General features: G+C 42.0%; 1 protein-coding gene across 46 annotated transcripts in view; it reads right to left on the bottom strand.

The window, feature by feature from the left end:
- The window catches only part of COL13A1 (collagen type XIII alpha 1 chain), an 86,491-nt gene extending 68,189 nt beyond the window's left edge, over positions 1-18,302 (bottom strand). For all 46 annotated transcript variants that reach the window (XM_081861849.1, XM_081861848.1, XM_081861852.1 and 43 more), the window contains exons 1-4: positions 18,282-18,302; positions 12,116-12,151; positions 9,085-9,111; positions 5,542-5,592 (exon numbers count right to left, since the gene is read on the bottom strand). In XM_081861849.1, the coding sequence (XP_081717975.1) occupies positions 5,542-5,592; positions 9,085-9,111; positions 12,116-12,136 (99 nt within the window). In that variant the 5' untranslated portion in view covers positions 12,137-12,151; positions 18,282-18,302. The remainder of the gene's footprint in view (positions 1-5,541; positions 5,593-9,084; positions 9,112-12,115; positions 12,152-18,281) is intronic.
- Between the last annotated feature and the right edge of the window lie 6,884 nt (positions 18,303-25,186).

The raw sequence follows: 25,186 nt of genomic DNA, 5'->3' as shown, positions 1-25,186 counted from the left end.
CTCTTATAGCAGATTTAAGATTGAGAAGAGTCCAGATAAAGGTGCTGAAAATCTCAATCAATTACAGTATATTAAGATAAGTTATAAGGATAAAGACAAGGATGAAGGATTTGCTGAAATATCTATTTGAAGTAGAATACAAAGAGGGGAGGTGTGAGGAGGTCAAGGAAATAAGTTAAGAAAGGGAACTATATTAAGGTTGGTTTTTTTGATTGTATTTTTTTTCTTCTTCTTTGTTTCTTTTTGGCTGTTTTTTGCTTTTTTATCTCTTTATTTTACTTTTCTTTTGGATATGTTGTGTTTCTGTATTCTGTGTTCCTTTTTGTAATTTTTTTTTTGAAAATTTGAATAAATATTATTTGAAAATCTCAATCAACCTCTTTCCATTTAATACTTAGCACAATCTAAGACAGGCACAGGTAGACCAGGTCTGCAGGATCTAATTGTGTTTGCAGTAGAATTGCAAGCTCTACCAACCAAACCCAGGTGCAAAATAGTAGCAGCAGGAGGAGCCAGATGGCAAGCAGTAGCTCATATGCTAGATATAATTACTTACTACATAGGTTATACACTAGGATAACCTGTACAAAAATAGCTTAATTTCTAATAGCCTAATTTAGAAAGTGGGGAAGCCTTTTTGTTGTTGCCAGTGAAAGTCTGAAACCCTATTGCGTGGACAGGCGGAGTCTCCAGATCCCGAGTGGTCCCCCCCGTCATGTGGAATAACGACTCTAGACAACGTGCTATGGGATTAAATTGGCCACAACTTTATTAAATTTCAAATGTGGGTAGACCTTGGCTCAGGCATTGGGCGTTCTCCCTCCCTAGTCCCCAGCCGGGGACCTAGGGAGCATCAGGGTTATCCAGTGTGGGGGGGGGGATGGGCCGGCTCTGGAGAACATATGTTCAAGCAGAGATAGCCGCCCCCGTTACGCCGCCGCAGGGGAGAGCAATGACGACCTTTCGGCGTACGGCCAAAGCCTCCCTTCAAAAACCCCGTTAACGGGGAACCCTGGTATCGCCGCTGCAAAGAGGAAGATGGACTAAAGGATTCCGCCCAAGGCCTGATACCGCCAAAGTTGTGATGTTTTGCTACGGGAAAGGCGAAACCTGCCAATGCAGGGAAATTCCTTTCCGGCCCTTTAACAGCGACCTTATCGTAGCAGCGCCCGCATACCTGTGGAGACAGGTTAACCTGCAAAACCTATGAAGAAAAGTTAACCTGCAAAAGAAGACATTAACTGAGGGTGGGTAGGGTGGGAGAAGCTCTGGAGCCAAGTGAGGATTACCAATTAAGATCCACCCTCTATTGTGTGGGCAGGTAATCTCTCCCCCTACCTGGCCTGGTTTCCCTGGCAACGCTTCCCCCAGGTGGGATTGGACAACTCACTGGGGTAGGCGGGGACCTCCAGGTATCCCACCTGAGGGAAGGCAAAGCCTATGCTGATGGGGCCACTCCAGATCCAGGGCTGCACGCGTCCACGCAAAGGGCGCCCCCCGTTTTAAGTGGGGAGCGGTCATTATACACAATAAACTGTAGCAAATCTGCTGCTGTATTATAGTCATTTTAGAAGTAAAAGTAGCCCTAGGGTTTCACAGTTACTCTGTAAGGCAATTGTTTGCAAACTTTTTCTCTTGAGACATTTGCTTGTCTACCATGGAACCTCTGCTCGTTAGTGGAACGTTCCAAGTAAGGATTGTGGGGGAGGGGGGATTCAGTCCAGTTCACATGTATAGGCAAATCCTTCAGTTTCACACTTTCCAAACTGGATGAGAATTGAAATACTGTCATCTTTCAAAATTCATACTTAACTGAACTTTGCAAGTCCAATCAATGTGTACAAAAGATACATTATATTAGGGGAAAGAGTGTGTGCGTGTGTGTGTGTGTGTGTGTGTGTGTGTAGTGAGAACAACCAAAAGTGCATTATGTTAGGGGAAACTGCTTGTAAAATATGCACATTAGTCAAACTGCATACAGAAGTGTGTCTATTGGCAGAAATTCCCACTAAAATACTGAAGAATTTTCACAGGGATTTTATTTTTTCAATTCACAAATTGCTGCAGAAATATGGAGAACTGAAGTTAAGAATGAAAAAAATGAGAAACAGAAAGAACTGAAATTAGCAGATCCTTCTATTTAATTCCAGGGCATTTTGTAGAATTGTCATTCAGTTCATGTGCAGCACTCACTGGATCCTATTGTTTTCCCCACTTTAACAAAACCTAGAATACACCCACCCACCCTGTACCTGGGAACATTCCTGGTATTAGTGGGCAAGCTGTTTTTTGGAGACGTTTGCCTGCCCTTACTGAATGTTTCATCGAAGAATCTTTAATAAGCTTCCATGGAACCCTAGAATTACCAAGTGCATGCTTTGAAAACCATTGCTTTTTGACATACACCCCGCTTTCATATTACAAAAGGGCTTTCACAAGCCAGAGAATGAAGACCAAAATCGTCTTAGAAATTCCTTGGAGAATTACTGTGGCTATAAAGTGCCTTAAATTGCTCCAAACAGCGCTTTTTAAAAATGCTGGTGTGACTGGAGTAGACTTGCTTAAAAATTATTAAGCTTTGTGATGTTGCATTTGGTCATATTGGCTTTGGCAGAATATATAAAACCACCTGGAGCCACTGGCTAATGACCAAGGGGAGATGATCTGCTATAAATTCCATGGCCTGTCCACTCCGTAGCTTTCCGAAACAACAAGAAAGGAGAGGATCTCACTAATAAATCTCTGCATGTAGATTGTCTCTGAATGTTGATGGACAAGAAAGGGCTGAGCAAAGAATAGTTAGAGGAAAGCCGGAAAGGGTGCAACTTGGCCTCTGATACCTTCCTTGTAAACTGCTATGCTGCTCCTTTCGACTCTTTAGGCTGGAGACAATAAAAAGCCAGAGCAAAAGTTCAAGCACTAGAGATTCCAAGAAGCATGGAGCTTTCTCTTCCTCAAATGTTGTTTGTATCAAGTTCTCAAGAATAGAACTCTGGGAACTGCCAAGTCGTGGAACGCGTCTGTTTCTGCCATGCTCAGCACGATGCTTTGCTCAAGCCAGCAAACCCAAGTAATGTTAAGCAGCTGAAAAGCTCTGGATGTGCAACTGCTCACATCATCTCGCCTCCAAAAGACAGTCTGGAAACTATTTGTCATCTCACATCTGTCTAAAGCATGCTGTTATTCCAGAGTACTCCTGCGTTTCTTTTGCTATCAAGGTGCTCCTTAGCGCTTATCACCAGGTCACCATAAAACTAAATCATCTTTGCAATTGATTTGGAGAAGGAGATGGAGAAAAAGCATTTTCCCCTGTACTGATGATTATGGCAGGCAACAATTCACTTCAAGCATAATACGTGCCTTATTAAAGCCACAGTCCTGAAATTATTTCCTCTCAAGTAGTTTCACTCTAATAAAGTTTAGGTAAATGCTCTCCAGTGAGGAGTCTCAAGGCAAAATCAACATGCCTTTTCATTTTTGTAAAACTGGCCCTCAAAGATGGGTTGGAAAAGGCAGCTTGCAGGAGTCTTGTGGGCAAATTGCCAAGTTATCAGTGAGAGGGTGTTGCGGACAGTATGATTTCATTTCCTGGTTAGAAGCTGAAATTGCTAGATTCATCATGCACAAAGACAACGTTCTGCTGTGCAATTGCCTCTTTTATATCACTTTAGCCTTCTTAAAACTTTCAGCTCTGTCTGCATTTTTCTTTCTTGCCTCTCTTATCTTTGAAATGCAAATCCTGGCAGCAAAATTATTTTACTCCCAAAAGAAAGTATACTAAGGGACAGGATGAATCAGTACTGAACCTACTCTATAATTATACAGATGCAGGTTGCACCATCACTCATAATTCAAAGTTGTAATTTGCCTTCTCCGGCCAAAGCTGCAGCACAATGTGGGCTGCTCATTAATGCAAAACTGAGGGAAAGAATCCATCCCCTTTCACACATTGTGCTTATGATATTCATTACTGTTTGCAGAAGAACACTGTTGAGTCATAAAAAGCCGAGTCACAGCCATTCTGTATAAAGTCAACATGAGGAGGAGATTCATGCTCACTAGCCCTGGCCCTGCCTTTCATACGTTTCCCTGGCCTTGCATATGGACTATGTGCACACATGCTGAACACTTTATGTTCTGAATGTGGAATCTGTATTCTGCTGTGGGACACACTTTGAGGCTCAGAGGTGGGGTCATGAAGTGCAATCCTGCTTCCTCTTCCGTGTAATGTTTGTATCCAGAGCGGCAATGTGAAAAGGGCATATAACATTCTGTTAGCGTGTGGAGCAGTTTTCAGCTTAGTTATGCAATGGAGAAAAATCACAGGTCACAGTCCAACACAGAGATAAATGCACTTAAACCATTGGTTTTAGTAGCCTGAACATACCTAACTCTGTGCTAGATTGTGGCTACTGAGTATTATGGCAACATATGAACACTATAGACTAGTAGGCAGTAAAAAGAGAGAAACGTCGCGACTTTATGTTTTCTGTCAGAAAATAAAATGGGCTGAAACACATAAAAATGCAACATAAAACAAATAAGCACCTCAGCGATCCTCCTCCCCCCCACCCCCCAGTTTGTCCCCTGGTTTTACCTGCATCTGCAAGCCCAAGCATAAATAATGCAATCTCCCAAAGATACTAACTTTTAGACAAAATACATGAAGCTGCCTTGTACTGAGACAGGATTGCCTAATCTGATTGACAGTGACTCTTCAAGGCCTCAGTCACAAATCTCTTCCACCCTAGCTGACATTATTTAACTGAAAGTGACAGCGGTTAGGCCTGGCAACCTCTACCAGTGCCTGCCTCTCTCTCTCTTGTAGTCAACTAACAAGACATCCCATTCTGTTTTCACTAAAGTGGCCAGTAGTTTTGTGGCAAGACCTCCCTGAGAAATTCTGCTCGTCTTATCAACAAACTTTCCACACCTCTCTGAATTCCACAGATGTTTTGCCTGAGAAGAAACCCAACAAAACCTCTTAGAAGTTTACCATAAATAAAATCTTGAAGCACCACCAATTCATTTCTTACAGTGTTGAATACTACCAATATGGTTCACCTTAGGTTGGTGAAGAAGAGAGGGGGATCTGGGTCACCACACATTTTCTGGGAAATGACGTCAAATTTCTTTCTAGCACATTGCACCAGAAATCAGTGACCAGCTGGTATTATCTGAAGGCAATACTGTTTTTATTTTTTTGCTAAAAATACAAGGGTGTGTAATATGCTTTCTGTTACTGGCTTTTCCCTTTAGACCAGAAAATATTTCCATTACTTTTAAACACAGGAGGGGAAACCACTGGTACGGCCAGTTTGAGCTTTTGTGCTGAGACTGATGTACTTTCTAACCAATATATATAGTCTGTAATTTCAATATAAAAACAAATCTGGCCAGGGATGTAAACCACATCATTTAGTGTTACAGGCCCTTTGAGCTGACTAGTGGCATTTTCCCACTCCCTGTATTTTTTGGGCAACTCATCCATACCCTTTAAAAATTAAAGTAGAAGAAAAAAAAACAGAGAAGGCAACTTACTGGTGGGCCACGGGGACCGATGATGGATATGCCGGCTTCTCCTGGGGCTCCCTGCAAGGGATGGGAGGAGGAGGAGAGGGAGAACATGGATGTGAAAATCAAAACCAAAACAAGACTGGGAAATGGCTTAGAGTTGGCTGTTGAAGAAAAAGAAGGAAGGGAAGTATTTGAGAGTGGGAGAAAAATACACGAATGTAAGTGACAAAGCCAAAGCGAATATTTAAAGTTAAAGATTCAAATGAACAACAACTGAGGGCTGAAAGGAAAGCATGGCCAAGGAAATAATGAGGAGGAAAAAGGAAAGTTTACAAAAGAGATTAAAAGGAACAATACATCTGCACACTCTTGAGAAAAAAAATGAAAAAAAATGATCAAAAGCAGGTTTCTTCCAGTTAAAACAGCAGGTCCCTTGGCCTTTTCCAAACAAGACGGGGAGCCATTTTGAACCTATTCTGAAATCAGATCAAAGCATAAGTATAATCTCACTATGTAGAGATTCTGCCAGAGTTGTCTCACTTCTAGTTATCACTATCTTTATCCCCATGATGGGGTGAGCTCCCGTTGCTCAGTCCCTGCTCCTGCCAACCTAGCAGTTCGAAAGCACGTCAAAGTGGTAGTAGATAAATAGGTACCGCTCTGGCAGGAAGGTAAACGGCGTTTCCATGCGCTGCTCTGGTTCGCCAGAAGCAGCTTAGTCATGGTGGCCACATGACCTGGGAGCTGTACGCTGGCTCCCTCGGCCAATAAAGCGAGATGAGCGCAGCAACCCCAGAGTCGGTCACGACTGGACCTAATGGTCAGGGGTCCCTTTACCTTTTACACTTCTATGTACACCTAACTTGGCTAGAGAACTGCACCACAAAATTTAGAGAAGTGTTAATTTTGAAGGATGGATGCGTTTAGGTTCTCAAGTTCACAAGGAAGTGTGAATTAAGTAGGCTTGCTTTCAAATGCAAACTGAAACAAATTTCCACCCTTCATCCCTAGTGACCGCTAACTTCTATTTTCCAACATTTTGGGTAGAGGAGGTGCTACTTATGTTTACCTTCCTTAACTATTTGGGGTTGCCATGGTTTTTTTTTTCTTGCTTCAACTTTTTTTAAAAAAACCTCGCACTGCACACAATGGGACAAGGCTCTCTCCCCAGCTTCATACCATCCACACACTTCCTGGAACACCATGGGAGCATCATGCCACTGTGTGGAGCACCGACCTTATTTGGGAAGTTAGAGCTACCCCCACAAAATCCCTTTAGCCACCTTGTAAGGTCAAGACAGGTAAGCAGTAGCCCCACCTCAAAATGTTGAGAGAATTTCTTTCTCATCCCATATTCTTTCAGAATGGCTTCATACTGTCTTTATTTCCCTCAGTGAAGGTCAAAAATAAGCTGGTTGGGTTTTTTTGTTTTTGGCAAAGTTCTACGAAGTGCTGTTCTAAATATTTGGAATATGATTCACAACTGTCTATGTCATTGGGGATGGAAAATCAGTTTGGTTTTTGTTTAAGTGGGAGACCTAGATAGTAACAAAATTTCTGGAGACAAGGATGCTGTTGAAGATTCCACAGCACTGATGGTGCTATGAATCTGGGATTGACTGTACGCTTATTCCAGTGTCCCTGGGATGTCTGCTTAGTTTACAAATGTACAATTTGTAAATGAATTACAAAAGCACTATAAATCTCCAATTCTCTCCCCTCTAAACCTCTCTGTCCTCAACACCTTAAAGGCTCAGGGGAATGTGAATTGTTGCATTTTTGCTGCTTATTTAATAACAGGGAATGAACAAATGATGGGGGTTTTGAAGTGACTGTAGTGCAAAGAACCTATGTACCCATAAGTAAAGGGTCTCTATAATCACATAGGATGGAAAGGATATGCAGCCCATATAGAGTTCCCACATCTTAATTTGGCAAATTATGGACAGCCAGCCATTCACTGCACTAGTGGACAAGAGGAATATTCCACTAGTGGATAAGAGGAATAGGACATAAGAAGAGCTGAATACTTAGACAGATAAAAAGGGACAAGTGTCACACCAGCAGCTTGGAGTGGTGGGTTCCCTCTAATAATAAGCTCAGGTGGTGGAGTGCCAAGAGGATTATAGCCAAAACAGGACTTCTGAGAAACAAGAGAGCATGCTTGGATGAATCCTGAGGTATGCAAAACAACGGCCCAATGAGGACAGAGCATGCTCAGTGGCATCCAGGAGTCACAGAATGTTGAGTCCAGTTGGAAAAGGGAAATGGAAAATGGAGAGTGGGTGGGGAGGAGAGGACAAAGAACTGGCCTGCTTGAGTCCCTGACAACTTCCAATATGCTAGAGGAGGGCTGGAGTGCTGGAAAGAACCCTAAGCAGCATTACTTCTGTTAGCAGGTGAGGGTACACTACAACATTATGCTTCAGGTTCCACTTGTTTTACCTAAACATGCCCAAATATTTAATGTCAAACCTGATGAAGGTTTTTATACTAATTGTCTTGGATGACCTAAAGGAAACCAAGGCCTATGTCTGTAAGCTGCTTTGCTCTTCTGCTCCAGAATATATCGTGCAGTATCTTTTCTTCTTCATGTCAGGCTGACAGGATTTCTAAACAGTCAACTTTTTTGTGGTACTTCCTTGGGAAGGACAGAGAATCTGCAGCAAACATCCTCCCCCCCTTTTTTTTCTTCTGAGGTGTTGCAACATCTGAAATGATAGTGCTGCTTACTGGCACACACACAACATACATTTGGCATTTGAAAAAGCCCTAGTTCTGTCTGGGGCAAAGCAAATAAAAATATGATATTTCCATTGCAATCTGTTCTGGGCTACCACTTACCTCTGCCCAAACATAAAAAGAACTGATGTAATGCTTTTCTGGATAGGAGCAAACGAAAACAGCACCACAGATTAAAGTAAACGTTTGAGGGTCCCCTCGCACCTGCTTTCCTCAATTATTTTTTATGAGGCTTTCCCTTTAGATAATAGAAGGCTGCAATCAGGAAATGGTGGACCTGGCCCAACACAACGCATCTGGCCGCCTAGGACACAGCTGGTGCAGTTAACCACATTTCCACGTGTATCTTTCCTGAACGCACCAATCACAGCTGTCAGCAACAAAACAGAAAATGGTTCCAGAAAATACCAGAAAGGTCCAGCTGCAAATGTTGAGCTTGCCTAGCCAGCCTTCACAATGTTAGTATAAATTATAGTAAACAATTTTTTCCCCTGCTGTCTTGGAACATGTGTGGGCTCTTTCCACAGAGTGCCAGGGGAAAAACCCCGCCCTGCTATTTCTTATTTGCATATATTAATTTCTGTAAAGTTTGTACTTCTAAACTGGGCCTTTGGCTCACGTAGAGGATGGGATTTCTTCCTTTCTTCTAGTCCAGGAAGAGCAGGGGTGGAAGTTAGCGAGGGATAACGTGGACTAATTTCCAACCAACCACATGGCAAACTTGTTGTCAGGGCAAAATACCTTGGTTAGGGAGGTGTTTCCAGGGGACATAGGGTTTTTTTAGGACACGGTAATGAAGTGATGAGCTGGAAAGAGCTGACTCACCTTCTCTCCAGGTTGCCCCTTTAGTCCCTGGGCCACCATTTACACCAGTCGCAGCCACATGCAAGAGGGTGAAGGAAGAGAGAAAGAGAGACACAAACACAGGAGTCAGTGTTAAGGCACACTAAGCCCCCAAACAACATAGATGCACACACAGAAGCACACACACAAAAATCCCCATGTGACAAACATTGAAACATGCTTTGTTTAATGCTCACGCACAAGCACAGTGGATGGCAACATTTGCTTCAGACTCCCTCCCATTTAAACCACTTTTAAGAATCCCCGTCTCTGGATAGGGGAGTGCATCATATGGTGAAAAACTGTTCCTGAAACGTACCATAAGGGTTCTCATGAAAGAATGTATATATTTCTCTTTTTTAAAATCTACATACGTAGAAAACTAGTATGCCTGGGAGATGTGTTCCAGCCCGGTCTTATCAATAAGATGCTACTTTTTATGTTTAGGAATTTTATACATGTGGGACAGAGGGCACATTCAGCCATGCAATTGCTCATCTGCAGTCTGAAGTGGTACGGAACAGGGACTGTTTTGCATCATGATTAACTCTTTGTCCAAAGACCCTAAAGAAGCCTAAGAAGGCGGCAGGAGCTGCTGCAGCTGAAGCTAGGAACCCAGCTTAAGTTCAAGAATGGCAAAACAAATGGTATGCGTTAGCAGTAAGCTCATAGTTAGCTAGGCTGGGCTAGATTTAAGCTCAAAAGTCAGCAATGGGGAAGGAGCAAGAGATTTGGCAAGGTTCCTTAGACCCACCGCAATCAAGAAAGATTTACTGTTTGGAAGATCAGTTCTGATGGCGTCACTTAATGCAAGTTCACCCCCATCCTAGCCAATGCCACAATAACCAGAATAAAAGCATCCCTTTGGCAAGGTAATCTGTTGTTACCACCCAACACACTACTGAAGCACGAGCATTTGACCAATTATAAACAAAATATTAACCTGAATACTAGAGCTGAACTGCAGACTACTCTTCAGTTGATGGTATGTTAAAAAAGAACCTGAATGCCAACACCATTCTCAACAGTTTTTCCTTGATATTCCCAAGGATATATGTATTTGTTTTGCAGACTCAGAAGTCAACTCATAGCCAAAAGCTGCTGAAGTGGTGTACAATAAGATAAAATAAAATCCAGAAGACACAGACTTCATAAACTGAAAACAAGAAAGCTACTTCTACAATGGTATACTTAACATTCCATAAAAGACACTGCAGCCTTCATGGATTTATCGTATTGTCAATTTGCTCTTTTACTTAACACATTTCCCCTAACATTCTATTTAAATTCACTGCCCTCCATTTTAAACTTGTTGTTTCTTGCATTTCTTGTGAAGAATGTGGAAATTCTCACTTGGTTTGACATCTTCTTTCTAATAACGACTTTCAGATATTTGAAATCTGTCAGTGCATTTCTCTAGTGGAGGCTAAACATGCACAGGTCTCTCAGTCTGTCTTCATATGACTTGATCTTCTAGACCTTTTGTAATTCATGTAGCTATTCTGTAAATTTTCTCCCATTTCTCAAGACTTTTAAAAACAACAACTGATACCCAGAACTAAACAATACTTCCAATATTGTGCAGCTTTAGCCACCATGAAATATAGCTGCATGCAAGATTATATGACCAACACCCACTAGAAATTTTCACCTATCAACACTCTTTCCAGAAGTGTTGTGCTGTGTTTCCTCAAAAATACAATCAAGTCTTGCATGACTACTTGGATGTCAGATGTCCCATCATTTGGGGCAACATCACAGGTGATGGAGTGAAGTTTTTGATCATTCTATTTATGTTTGCTAATTAACTTGCTGATTTGAGAAGTTCCTGGTCTTGGTGGCCTTTGTAGAGTACATTTTCAAATGCTCTGGTCTTTATCATTTGGTTATTTACTTGAAATGTTCATGTTTTGACTTCTAATTGGCGTGCATTTGATGTATTACAACATAGATCATTTGGAATCAACCTATGAGGCAGACCATAGGCAGAAGCTTGAGTGTATCTTGACTGAACCAGGAATGAGGGTGCCAATTGTTGCATTTATTCTATGCCTTTTTTTGTACATTGGAAAAAGTTTCATTCTGTCAATATTTGAGATTCAAGTTTGAGGTATGTCAAACAAAAATATTTTCTCACATCTACAACACATCCAGGTGCATGGAATAATGCCTTTGGAATTATTAGTTTTTATGCATGTTACTGGAAATGCACACAGACTGACATGCACTTGTATGCATTATAGAGGACAACACTTCTTTGGTCAGTGAGTGTGGGAATATATTCTTGCAGTGTTGTTTCTTAACTACAGGAAAGCAGCAGAGTGTACTCCCCCAATCTTTAAATTACAGGTTGCAGACACTTCTTTGGGAGGTGATGTGACAAGAGAACATTTAGCAGTGGTTAGCATTAAATTGAAACATGTTCCACCTTTATGGTGTTGACATTGCTATGTTGTCCCAAGAGAACAATGCTCATCCTTAGGCCAAAAATGTATAACTGTTTAATCTTTGCAGTTATTTACACCCTTTTCCAACTCTGGGAAAGCTGTAAGAAAGTAATCTGTTTTAGAAGCAATCCTTCCCTGCCACACACACCCATTACTCCTGTTTCAGCTGAAAACCTGGTGCTATAGGGCCTATAGTACAGGCAATCCTCCAAACAGATCAGTTTCTTTTTCACATCCCACCATTAATTTATGCTCATTGAGTTTCCATGTAAGTTCTCTTCCTCAGTTAATTAAAGATCCCTGCAGTTTTATGCAACAGAAGCATCTAGTCATTGAGATTTCCTCTGCCTCTTGCTATGAAGCTCTCAGCAATCAAATCAGTTATTTATTTTTTTAATAGTAGCTGCTTCATGCTTTGCCTTTTGCACAGCCAAACTAGAAATGGACCCAGAGTCATTATTACCCTGAGATAATGAATATATCACGCCTCCCCCACAAAGGGGCCATGGATAGCAAAGGGTTTAGAAGCAGGTGTGTCAGGTAATTGCAAGAGGTTTAAGACTCACCGGTAGTCCACGGATCCCCATGGCGCCTTTGTCTCCCTAACAATTAATGCAAAATCAGAGGGCAGTTGGAAACTGGCCATATGTGGTGCTATAAAGTGACACAAATGAGCTTTTACTTGGTGTTTCAAGCAGCTGCATTGGTTAATTTACAATTTATGTAATTGGTTTAGATGTTTGTGTGTTAGGTTGAAAATACAGAAGTTTGCGTATTTTATGGAATCTGAAGTGGAAACTATGTGGTTGGAGCATCTTCAATGCAACGGTATAAATCTGCTTGCATGGTCTTGTGTGCGTATAGGTGTATGTCTAAATATTTTTTAAATATGTCTATAAGTACGTAAGTATAGCTGTGCAGAAAATTGATAAAGAAACATACATGGTGTCATTATATAGAAACATTTTATAGTTTCACAAATTTGCAATATTGCATAACACATCAAAGTTGTTGAGAACATAAGAACAAAACATAAGAAGAGCCTGCTGGATCAGGCCAAAGCCCCAACTAGTCCAGCATCCTGTTATCACAGTGGCCAACTAGATGCCTATGGGAAACCAAGGAAAGTAGAAAATGAGCCTTCTCGTAGTCTAATGACATATTCTGTTTAGCAGTATATTTCCTAATCCATTAGTATAATACAGTGGTACCTCAGGTTAAGAACTTAATTCGTTCTGGAGGCCTGTTCTTAACCTGAAACTGTTCTTAACCTGAGGTACCACTTCAGCTAATGGGGCCTCCTGCTGCTGCTGCGCCGCTGCTGCATGATTTCTGTTCTCATTCTGAAGCAAAGTTCTTAACCCGAGGTACTATTTCTGGGTTAGTGGAGTCTGTAACCTGAAGCGTATGTAACCTCTAGCGTATGTAACCTGAGGTACCACTGTAAGTGGTAGCCCATTGGTTATTAAATTGTGTTTTATTTTGGATCCCTTGCTTGTTTGTTGTGAATCATTATTATGTCACCATGTGGGGAAGGTATTTGAAAGGCTTATGATTATTAATCACCTGCTGTTCTTTGCTTTCATTGCTATTTGTGTGATGGAGAATCACACATTAGCAGAAGGGTCTTTTTTAAAAAAAAAACTTGCACTGTCAAAGAAATAAGCAGCTTCTCTGTGGCTTGCCTCTTCAGCCTGAGGTAGAACTACTAACAGGAATCTATAGCTCTTTAGCATTTTCCTTTTTTATTAACAGTGTGGCATCAACATGCCCCTGAAAAATGCACCAGAAGCCCTTGAATCAAAGCTAAAGAACCCTTGTATCAGTTAATTTGAGAAAATCAGTTCTACACTTTTTCAAATTTTGGTGTCACACAGGGTCTGCTGAAATTTGACACCCCAAGGCCTGCCACAGACTAAGAGGCATAGAAATTACTTGCTTTAAATGTGCATGTTGTAAGCTGGAAAAAAAGTTGCACTTTCAGATCTTCCTGCCTGCAGTCCTAACTATGTCTACTAAGAAATCACTGGGGCTTACTCCCAGCTAATGGGCAGGATTGCAACCTCATAGTGGATGCATGTCTACTTAGAATTAAGTCCCACTAAGTTCATTTGAAATTACTCCTAGGTAAGGATGTATACGAGAGTCACAACGTATATTCTAGCATTTATGAGTCTTATGTCTGGTAATGGACTCTCTATTTTGAACAATGTGCATTGCCCTCTCTGTGCAAAAACATTCATATATATCTTTGGAACCCTAAAGGCTAGCAACATGCTTTTAGACAATGAAATAAAGCTGATCTTATCAAGAAGTTGAATTCTGAACCCAATACTGCCTTCCAGATTCCTCTTTAATTGCACCACACACACATCCCTGCCTATGATGTTCAGAATAAATTACTGATGCTTAAGAGAGCAGGGTGCCTATCATGTAATGCCAAGAAACACACTCACTCATGAGTAATGTTTATACCCCTCACAGTGCATTGGCACAACCTTCATAGCTTAATAAGTCAGCATGGTTTGCCTGGCTGCCTGCCTACCATGTGTTTCTAAGGTTTTCATCACCAAAGCAGCCAACACACTATACAACCGCATGAAAAACAAGGGCCTATCTTGATGTTATTATCCCCTAAGATTCCACAATGTGTGTTTAGGTCCCTTATTTTTATTTCTTTGCATTTGAAAGTCACACTTGAGGGATATTTTATCCAAAGGTGTCATATCTAAGATCTGAACTACCTTCAAGTCTGACCCTTGTATGGTCTTTCTAGAGAAGAACTTTCCAAACTGATTTCTGAAGCTGAACACATTTTACTCCCAAATTTCAGAAAATTAATCCTAAAGCTCCCTAACTATCAAAGCTAAACCTTTTGGGTTAATTCAAATTGAAATCAAGTAATAAAAAGTAGGAGAGCTTCTTACTTGACATTTTGAATTGAGGTATAGATACCTGAATACAAGACATGCACACACTACTAATTTGTACGTGCCTTGATAAACCGCTCAGTTTTCCCAGATGTTTTTCCATTATCATGTCCATGTATATAACAAGGTTTTTGTTTTTTAATGTGCGAAGGCATGCTTTGCAATTGATGGATGCCCAGTCATATATCTTGAGCTCAGATATTTATACACACTGACAAAACAGCAAGCAAGAACAGAACTAAATGTTATGCTTTTCAGACTGAGCTGCCAACAAAAATGATACACCGGCTTCAAGTTCTCCCACTCGTCCCTGTTATGTTTAGGCATATTGAGCAGAATCAAGACATCATCATGTTATACATTTCCCCAGCCCTTGACTGTGGTGTAGGCTGTGTTGTTGGCAGGCCAGGGTAGATGACTATCATGGGTGTCTTTGTACATTAATAATAATAATAATTTTATTATATATACCCCACCCATCTGGCTGGGTTTCCTCAGTCACTCTGGGAAGCTTACAGCACTTAGAAAAACATAATAAAATGTCAAACATTAAAAACTTCCTGATACAGGGCTACCTTCAGATGTCCTCTAAAAGGTGTATAGTCCTTTTTCTCCTTGACATCTGATGGGATGGCATTTCTAAAACTTTTGGGGAGAAAACTCAACAAGAGACTATGGGTTTTGGCACCAACCCCATCTTGGAGCTAAAACTGACTTCTGCCCTGAGAAATGTCCCTTTAATAAAAAAGAGAACTGACTTCCAATATCATATTCCCATACTTACAGTGAAAAACAGTGGTACATTTATTGTGGTTATAATTGTTCATATAGATAGGCTCTTTCGCTTTCCCCTGAGTGAACTAGATTCTGAAGTCAGTAACTTATCATTAGATTAGATTAGAGGGGAAAATGTCAGTCCTCCAGTATGAAGTCCCTCTGGCATATTTTTTGTGACCCATCATGTCCACAGACTATCACTAATACCTGATTTCCATGTGGATTAGCATTAGGTATATGTTTACAAATCCCATAAAAAGTGACCGGCACCATGCTGGTTTTGTTTTTAATCTCCGATAATAAGACTATTCATATAAACAAGCTTAGAGGGGAAAGAAGAATGCAAGCTGTCAACAAGGTGGGAAAAGAATATTTACATCTTTTGCTGTTTGAGAGGAACTACAAGCATGTTGATTGGAATGGGGGATGTGTCCATTAAGAAGAGATTTAATGAACTAGCCATGTTCCTACCTAGCAAACGTAGAAGGATAATGGAATGGATTCTGATAATAGATCCTATCCCAGCTAGGCAAATGCAAAACCACCCAAGGTAAGCTAGGTACACCTTCCATTCCACCAGTGACAGCTAGTTACAGAGGGGCAGAAAGTGGTCAAGTGACCGCCAATGTTGGTTATGAGAGAGGGGTGCCTGTGATCCATGACCTGGTGGAAGCAGCCAAAACAATAGTGCCTCACATGTAGCACTGTGCAGCTATTTTGGTGACTGGCTAGTTCACCATACCCATGTGGATATTACAGACTAATTACACAATTGGCCCAAAATTACCAGCACATGCCTTCATGAGTATCTCTTGCCCAGGCTACTCCCACAGATGTTGGTTGGTAAGCCCCAGATGTTCCCCTCCCATTTGACAGCTGCTTAGTGGTATTGTTTTCCATACCCCCTTATCAGCCACTACTACTTCCAGGAAGTGAAATCAATGGTGGCAATGAAAGTTATATCAACCAGATCAAGAGATCTTAGGTAGCAGAAGTGGGGAAGCTCCTCCAAGCTTCTAAAATCAGGGTCACAATCAACATGCTTCCAATCACAGCACTAGACTACATTGACCAGGGGTAGCCAGCCAACTGTCCTTGGATTACAATCCCTATCAGCCCCAGCCAACAGGGCCAATGGTCAGAGGTGGTGGAAACTACAGTTCAGCAACATATGAAGGGCACTGTGTTGGGTACCCCTGACATAGACAATGGGGTGTCCAATATGAGGCAACTTTTATATTCTTAACTGTGCTATAAATGTGACTGGCAGCTTCCCAAAATGCCAGTGTCTGAATGTGGGCTGGAAGGATGTGTCTTCTCTGTCATTATATTTTCCTGATGCTTGGTTTGTGCTAAACCCAAGCCATAAAATGCATGGTTTTTTGCTCAAGGAATGTTGTGCCACAAATTCCTGAAGGAAATCAACCCACAACACCAAAAAAATCTAATGAACTGGAGCTTCCATTGCACATGGGCCAAACAGGTCAGCTCTCTATTTCTGCATCACTAAGAACACATTCTTCACACAATGGTATTTGTTCAACTGAACCTGCAAATCCTTTCCACGATTAAATAATATAGGACAGATTTACATTTCTGCCTACTCACAAGTCAATGCTGGGTATGCCAAGAATCTGAAAACTCCTGAGAGCTTTATTATATGACTTGTAAGTAGACCAAGATATAGATCCTTTGTATGTTTCTGCAGGAGTGGCTTGCAGAAGCAACTCCAAGAATGAAAACTGCAATGTGGGAAGGAAATACCCTAAGTGCTATGAGCTCATCTGAAATCAAAAGAACTTCTTAAAGGAAATGTGTGCTCTCCATTACAAGAAAGACTTGGGAAATTCTATACTTAGAACCTTTGTCCTGACATTGGGTCAGTCTGCATGTCCCACTGAAATCCAGTTCTCTTTGCGTGGACAGGCGGAGTCCCCAGATCCCGAGTGGTCCCCCCCGTCATGTGGAATAACGACTCTAGACAACGTGCTATGGGCTTAAATTGGCCACAACTTTATTAAATTTCAAATGTGGGTACACCTTGGCTCAGGCATTGGGCGTTCTCCCTCGCTAGTCCCCAGCCGGGGACCTAGGGAGCATCAGGGTTATCCAGTGTGGGGGGGGGAGGGGATGGGCCGGCTCTGGAGAACATATGTTCAAGCAGAGATAGCCGCCCCCGTTACGCCGCCGCAGGGGAGAGCAATGACGACCTTTCGGCGTACGGCCAAAGCCTCCCTTCAAAAACCCCGTTAACGGGGAACCCTGGTACCGCCGCCGCAAAGAGGAAGATGGACTAAAGGATTCCGCCCAAGGCCCGATACCGCCAAAGTTGTGACGTTTTGCTACGGGAAAGGCGAAACCTGCCAATGCAGGGAAATTCCTTTCCGGCCCTTTAACAGCGACCTTATCGTAGCAGCGCCCGCATACCTGTGGAGACAGGTTAACCTGCAAAACCTATGAAGAAAAGTTAACCTGCAAAAGAAGACATTAACTGAGGGTGGGTAGGGTGGGAGAAGCTCTGGAGCCAAGTGAGGATTACCAATTAAGATCCACCCTCTATTGTGTGGGCAGGTAATTCCTCCCCTTACCTGGCCTGGTTTCCCTGGCAACTCTTCCCCCAGGTGGGATTGGACAACTCACTGGGGTAGGCGGGGACCTCCAGGTATCCCACCTGAGGGAAGGCAAAGCCTATGCTGATGGGGCCACTCCAGATCCAGGGCTGCACGCGTCCACGCAAAAGGCGCCCCCCGTTTTAAGTGGGGAGCGGTCATTACAGCAGAAGAGGTGAACATGGCACCCTTCAGATGTTACTGGACTGAGCAGTAGCCATGCTGGCTGAGGATAAAGCTGATGTGAGTCCAAAACCATCTAAAGGGTACTATATCGTCTACACCTATTGTCTGACAATACGTTCTTTTGCAATGGGTAGCCAGCTATCTCCTCCCCAGTATTCACAGACTTTAGGCAGCTGGCAAGAAAGGAAGAAGAGAGGAGGAGAAACACAAAAAGGGGGGGAAATATTTACCGGAAGCCCAGGTCTTCCTGAAGGACCCTGAAAAGAAACACAGCAAAGGACAAGTTGGCACAAGGAGCATGGGCAATTGGATTGGTACAGAGAAACAATAAAGACATAAGCTAACAGAATCTTGGATGTGAAGAATACCACTCCAGTAGCGGTAGAGCACATTCTTTGTGCAGATAAGGTGCCCTATGTTTAATTTGTGGCATCTCCAGTTAAGTGATCATAGACAGGAAAGCTAGGAGTTTCCAGACACTCTGGCAAGCTATTGGAAGTCAGAGTAGACAAGACTGGGCCAGAGACAACTGACTTGGCGCAGTTAGCCTTGTGTATCCTAGACAAAGATGTGGGGCTCACTAAAGAAGGATATGTAGCTTGTTGAGTACAATTGTGAACCACACCCGCTGCTACTATTCACTCCCACTGCTGTGCCGTCAGCAGGTGCATTTCTGCACTGGGATTAACTGGCATTATTAGTCCATGTAGATTCATTCTAGCATAGGAGAGTATGTGCAGCAAACAAGCACAGAACAAGCACACCCTACGTGAGTGAGAAGGAGAGTGCTTGGATAAACGACAGCTATTTGCTCAAATATGTTGTAGTCTTTCAAAAGAGCCAGTTGTTCAAATATGTTGTCGGCGTGACTCCTCTTCAGGCGTGACCGATTCAAAGGAAAGTTACAATAAAAGAAGGAGCTAAAGAGATCCTTTCTCTCTTCCCCCCACCCTGCGTCTAAGCACGCACACACATGATGGATGATGGCAGGCGGACTATATTGTATCAATAGTATAGGTCTCTGCTGGAAACAATTTGTGTAAAAAAACTGGAATGCAGAACTCTTAAGCACATCAACTGTCCAATCCTATTTACTAGCGCGGAGCCAAAATGGCCCACAACTTGACCACCCTGGCTGCAAGCTGCAAAGTTGGGGGGAGGGGATGTTTGGTGATTTATAAGGGACACAAACATATGCAAAATGCTTGCTCCATTTGCTACAATAGCTTCTAAACTCCCTGCTTCTGCCTGGCAGTTTCCTGTGTGCTTCCTACTCAGAAGATGCCAGCGTGAGAGCAGAGGGAAATATTCCTCACTCTGAATTGGCTTTAGAATGATACCACATATAATCATAAACATGTGGCAACAGCTGTGAAAGCAGGTGAAGCGTGTGTGTGGTTTCATGAAACTTCTGCCTGTTCCTCTCCAAAACCCCATGTTTGAGCCAGAAAAGGAATCAATGAAACCTTTGGCTCAGCTCTAAATTTCTTCAGGCACATGTACTCCCTTGTGTTAAAGCAGATATTGTGTTTGGACCTGTATGTGGAAGACCTGGGTTCAAAATCCCTAGTAAGCTGTGAAACTACCTTTGGTTAAGTCACTCTCTGTCCCAGCAGAATAATCTACCTGAAAGGGTTGCCTACAGGATAAAAGGAGATAACCCTATGTATACTGTATCCAGGGGTGGACCTTGGTAATATGAAGCTCTGTGCGAGGCCAAAATTTGACACCCCTCCATCCCAAAACTGCCTTCACAAAGCTGGGTAAGTGAGGTGCAGGGCTTTGGGAAGGAGGTGTGAGGCTCTGGCAGGGTCCTCCTGCCCCCTTCCCAAAGCTGGGCAAGCACTAACTAGGCTTTAGGAAGGAGACAGGAGGACTCTAGGATCCTGGTAGAGCCCTCACACCTGCTTCCCAAAGCCCATCACTTACTAGACTTTGAGAAGAAGGCAGGAAGGTGCCCCCTAGGCCCCTTTGCCGGGGTACCAGTCACGCTGCCCTAAACCCACCTCTGCTGTATCTTGAACAACTTAGAGGAAAGGCATGATACAATTGTGAAACACAAATAAATAATAAATACATGGTTACAGAATTACAGCCCCAAAGCATCTCTCTAGCAAGCCAGGTCTGATAGCTTGACTCTTGGCTGGACGACACAACCATATGCCCATGGCGGAGACTGTCAAATAGCCTGTGCAACAAATGGGTGTCAGCTATGGTTTGAGCCTACACAATGCCGTTATACAAGGCTACATGAATGAGGAAACCCTTCTGGGTTTTGTTCAACAAATCAGCATTGTTAAGAAAGTCCTCAGCCCCTTGGCTTTGGAATGCGGGTTCCAAATAGCTCTTGAAGATGTGAAGAAACAGGCCATATTTTCTCGGGTATGTTGTGTTTCTTCTGACTACGTGTCTGGGCATTAAAGTAAATGAGATGAGAGACTTCCAGCAAGTCTGAGATCCCGAAATATCTCAAAAGTCTAGACACGGGAGGCCCACAGTCACAAATTCTGTGTGGAGGTATGAGGAGGCATTGTAAATCAACACAAAGCAGAAAAACATCGAATGCAAGTAGTATATTATAAGTTATTTAAATTATTATTTTAAGTTATTTATATAAGACAGATACCACACACAATCACCAATCTGTTCACAAGGCAAGAAAATAAGCACCATGCGCCCACCAAATTGGTTTAAAGGCAGGAAAATCAATGGCCAGAAAATAATGCAGTCATGGCCAACTGTAGCAAATCAAATACCATAATTCACAACATAAACATCACACTCTTTGCTTAGCAATGAACAGTGAGGTTGGGCTCATTGTTTTAAGCGCCCACCACATACAGCTAATAGGAATCACACAGCAGTCTAAATGACAAATATTATAAAGTCTGTACACAGACCCCAGGTAAATGTAATGCATATTTTCCTTTTTTCCAAACTTCCTTTTGGTTGGTTTCACAAGGGGCCATAGCTCAGTGGATAGAGTGCACATGTTGCATACAGAATATCTTTATTCCAATCTGTAGCATCTTCAGTTAAAAAAAAGCATGGGTAGCAGGGCTGGGGACAACCTGTTGGTTAGAGCAGATGGCAACCAATGGCCTGACTCAGAAAGGAGTTCCCATGATCCTCCCTGCTTACATGTTCACAGACACGTAAGGAAGAGCAGGATCACATCCAGCAACATGCACCCTAGCCATGCTCCGTGCCAGCTGGACATTTGGCAGCAGTGTAAATGAAACAGATACATGGACAGATGTACACATGTTGGGCTAATGCATTTTTCATTGACTGCATTTTATGGCAGACTACTTCATGCTGGCACTATTGGGACCAAGCAGTTTTGCAGCACTTGGGGTCTGTAAAACTATAGTGTTTTCAGAAATTAGTTAGTTGCTGCATTTTCTTAAGGACACAAACTGAGAGAGATGCAAGGAGATCAGCGGAGAGGACATAAAGAGTTTTCTTATTTTCACTCACCCGTCTTAACTTTTTGCCCTGGATCTCCCAGAGATTTTTTAATGTCATAAAATAAATGCTCTCTAAGTAAGCTTGCGAGAGCCTCGGAATGTTTCTGGTCCTCCCACAACAAAATATACAGGTACCAAAAATATGGAAGAGCAGGTGGCACAGGCAGTTGAATCTTTTGTGAATCAGAGCAGCAGCAGTTTATCAGTTAAGCCCTTTCTGTCCATTAAGAATTCCTGATGTTTCAGGAATGTTCCTCCCTCTCCCCCAGTGCCCAGTCACCTTACCACCAGATGCATTCTTCACAACACACACAGATGTAAGGTTTGGTACTTACAGGGGGGCCTGAAAGAAAAGAGAAAGAAAAAATAGTTATCATGGTGGAATGTGTTAATGCTATTGACCTCTATAAATAGCATCTTTAATAACATCTTCCTCAACAGATCCATCATTTTTCAGTAGGATTATGAACTGGCAAGTGGATGGTTCATATCTCACCTTAGCCATAAACTTATCAGGATTCTGCAATATGTGAATAACAACACTGACCCTTATTACAAAGCTGTAAGGATTACTGAATAATTTGTACAAGGTGCTTTAAACACTCAAAAGTAGCATGGAAATGTTAAACTGTGAAGGTGGTGTGTTTTAGGTTTTGCACTACAAGAGCTCCTGTTACCTTGATGCTACAAAAACCATATACATCAACTAATACAGGACAATAACTGAGATGTCTGATTTAGAGCAGTGGAGTTCAAGATTATCAACCCTCAAGGAACTTTCACCTGCATCAATTCATCTTTTGTGTGTGGCAGAAGATTTTGGAGAACACTCCTGATCCTAGTCATCAACCAAAGTGGGCTGAGAATACATTTTAGAATGCAGCTAGCAGTGCCTTCTGCATATGTACCTTGCAGGAGACAATTAGCCATGACACTTTGGAGCAGCTTTTTGCCATTCTTCTCATCATGGAACTCTGACTAACAAGCTTTCACGGAGCGCTAAGCTTCTTTGGAAAATGGTTTAAAAATCATTGGTTTAGAGTGCTTAGACAATACTGACCAAGGCTGTCAAGATATGGAGATATACAGTACAACACATGACACACAGGGGACATGATTAGTCTGCCATTTTTGGCGGCAACCACATGCTTCTTATTTGGTGTAGTTTTGCTCTAAGGCTGTGCCTAGAGGCATGTTTATGATATACTCTCCAGTCCAGTCTCTCCTTTGCATCTAAAATGTAAGGTTTTCTTTAACACTTCCATTTTCAGCATCAAATCCAGGCACAACCCAGGGTGGAACTTTTCTGATTCCAAGCAGATGACAGCCCTTTTGAAAACATTTTGCATCCCCAATGGCAAGATTTTCTTTCTTTGTTTTTAAAATAAAGTAATACCATACATGATGATGTCATAATCCATTACAGTAGCCACTAAGTGACATCATATGGGAATTTTGGACTGCCACTCAGAAACCTCATTTGCTCTTCAGTGGCTTGGAAGAGGCCAACCTCTGTCAGCAGCACAGTCTACGTACCGTATTTGCCGGCAAGCTGCATTTCACACACAGCTTGCAAAATGCAACTTAACTTTGTCTCACCTTGTAGGGATACATGGATCTCGCAGTCAAAAACCCATCCTCTTTCTCCCTCTCTCTCTGGCTATCTGTGTACACCACTTTGGAACTCCCAAGTTGGGAACTGTCTCAGTATATACTATTTAATTTACAAAAGCTACTTAAGTGGATAGTCAGGGTAATGCAGTAGTTAAAACAGTTAATTGGACAGTTAGCTAGCTGATTCAGAGAGACTTAGTTTCTATTATATAATGGGACAACCCCAATATGGAATCTTTACCTCCTTGTGAGAAGAACTGAGTGCACATGCAATTAAAAAATAAAACCTACCCAGTTTTCACCTTGCTGCACACATATTACATTAATTTATCCATCAGCTATCACATTCACCAACTTACCTTTCCATCTGCCACTTTATGCAGTTCCTAAACCATTTCCCCACCACAACCAGCCAGCTAGACAGGCACAGCTGTGTAGTCTCAATGGTGGTGTTGGGAACCTCACACCTTACCCAAGACTGTGGGTGAGGACATGGAAGAAGGGGAAATTTCACATTTGGTGGGAATGCCCTTCAGCTTCATCACTTTGGACTGTGGTTTATCAGAAAATATCTAATATAATGAAACATCTTATCCAGTCTTCTCCATTAATCTCTTAGTTGAATGATTGGGATGATGACCCAATGAAAACTTTTTGATCTATTGAACTTTTACCCTGGCTGCTGCCAGGATCTCTGTAGCACAGAAATGGAAAATGCTACAAGATCTCCAGTTTTCCCTGTGGTATAAAAATATGTGGACCTTGGCCATCACTGAAAAAATAATACATAACCTATGTGTTGCTAGGAGTATTGAGAACCCAGAACAATTTCACACCATCTGTGGGACTTTATTTCATACTCCTTGAACTTGCATATACAAAAGTCTCTATCCTACTCACGGAATTTGGTTATTTTGACAATCTCCTGTGTACCAACTGTTTCTTATTAAGATAATATCCAGCCTCTTGCACTGCCCCTATGTCTTTCCCCCCTCTGTTGTTTTCTTTGCATTGCCTGCTATATTTCAACAAAACCTATAAAAATGGTGGTGTTAGGAGAAGCGGTTTGGATTTGTTAGGCCCTGAGGAATGTTTTGGAGCAGGCCAGGCCTGTACAAATGGGACAGGCTCTGCTTGAACCAGGATGGAACCAGACTGTTGGCACTTAAAATAAAAAAGGTTACAGAGCAGTGTTTACATTGCATCTAAATTGCAGTAGGGTGGGAAAACTTTGTCCTCAAACTGTAGGCATTGTTCTGTGAACATGCTAACATGATTTATAGCTAGCTTTGTACAAGACATCAGGGTTAATAGCAGACACTAACAGTTACCTCAATTCAGAAAAGGAAGCTCACATGAAGGAGCAGGCTTCCATACACATTGCTGAACACTTTGTTCAGGAAGTGTTAATCAGATTGGTTCCTTCAAAAATGTGACCAAACAAAGTCCTTGAGCATCCCTAACAAGAAAAAGTAGCTTTTAATACAGGAAAATAAAACAACAACAGGAAGACTGGAAGATTGTAAACCAATTTACACATTAGAAGGAAGAGGAGGAGGAGGTCCTGAAGTGAATTTTCTAACAGATAGCTGAAGTCAGGAGGATGGAGCTATATTTTACAGCTAAGACGGTCTATTGATTTTAGCCACCAGCTTCACTAATCAGAGACAGATGCTAAGTATCTAAGTGCATGAGAAAGGCCAACTGTGAGGGTTGAAAATGGGGAATGTACTGTTAGAACTACGGACTGAGGTGGGTGACCTGTGCATAACCATAACTTTGGCTTTACATGGAGACAATAAAAACCCTGTTCTGCTACCCTCATAGTTAAATTGTAAATGGTCAAGCCAAAATAACTTCCAAGTTGCCCTTTAACCTGGCTTCTCACAGAACAGTGGTTTAGGCTCTCATGCAGAAACAAGTGGCAATTATAAATGATTTATTTTATGTTTAATAAAATAATGTTTAATCTCTTCAGCAAGGGAAACACTAGATTCGAACAGCTAATGTTGTCTCCACCGTGTTTCCAAATGACACTGGTTGATATCCAA

This window comes from Podarcis erhardii, assembly GCF_964252035.2.
Source record: "Podarcis erhardii genome assembly, chromosome: 5".
Lineage (NCBI taxonomy): Eukaryota > Metazoa > Chordata > Lepidosauria > Squamata > Lacertidae > Podarcis > Podarcis erhardii.
Note: the sequence above shows the minus strand (reverse complement) of the source record. Positions and strands in the feature narration are given on the sequence as shown.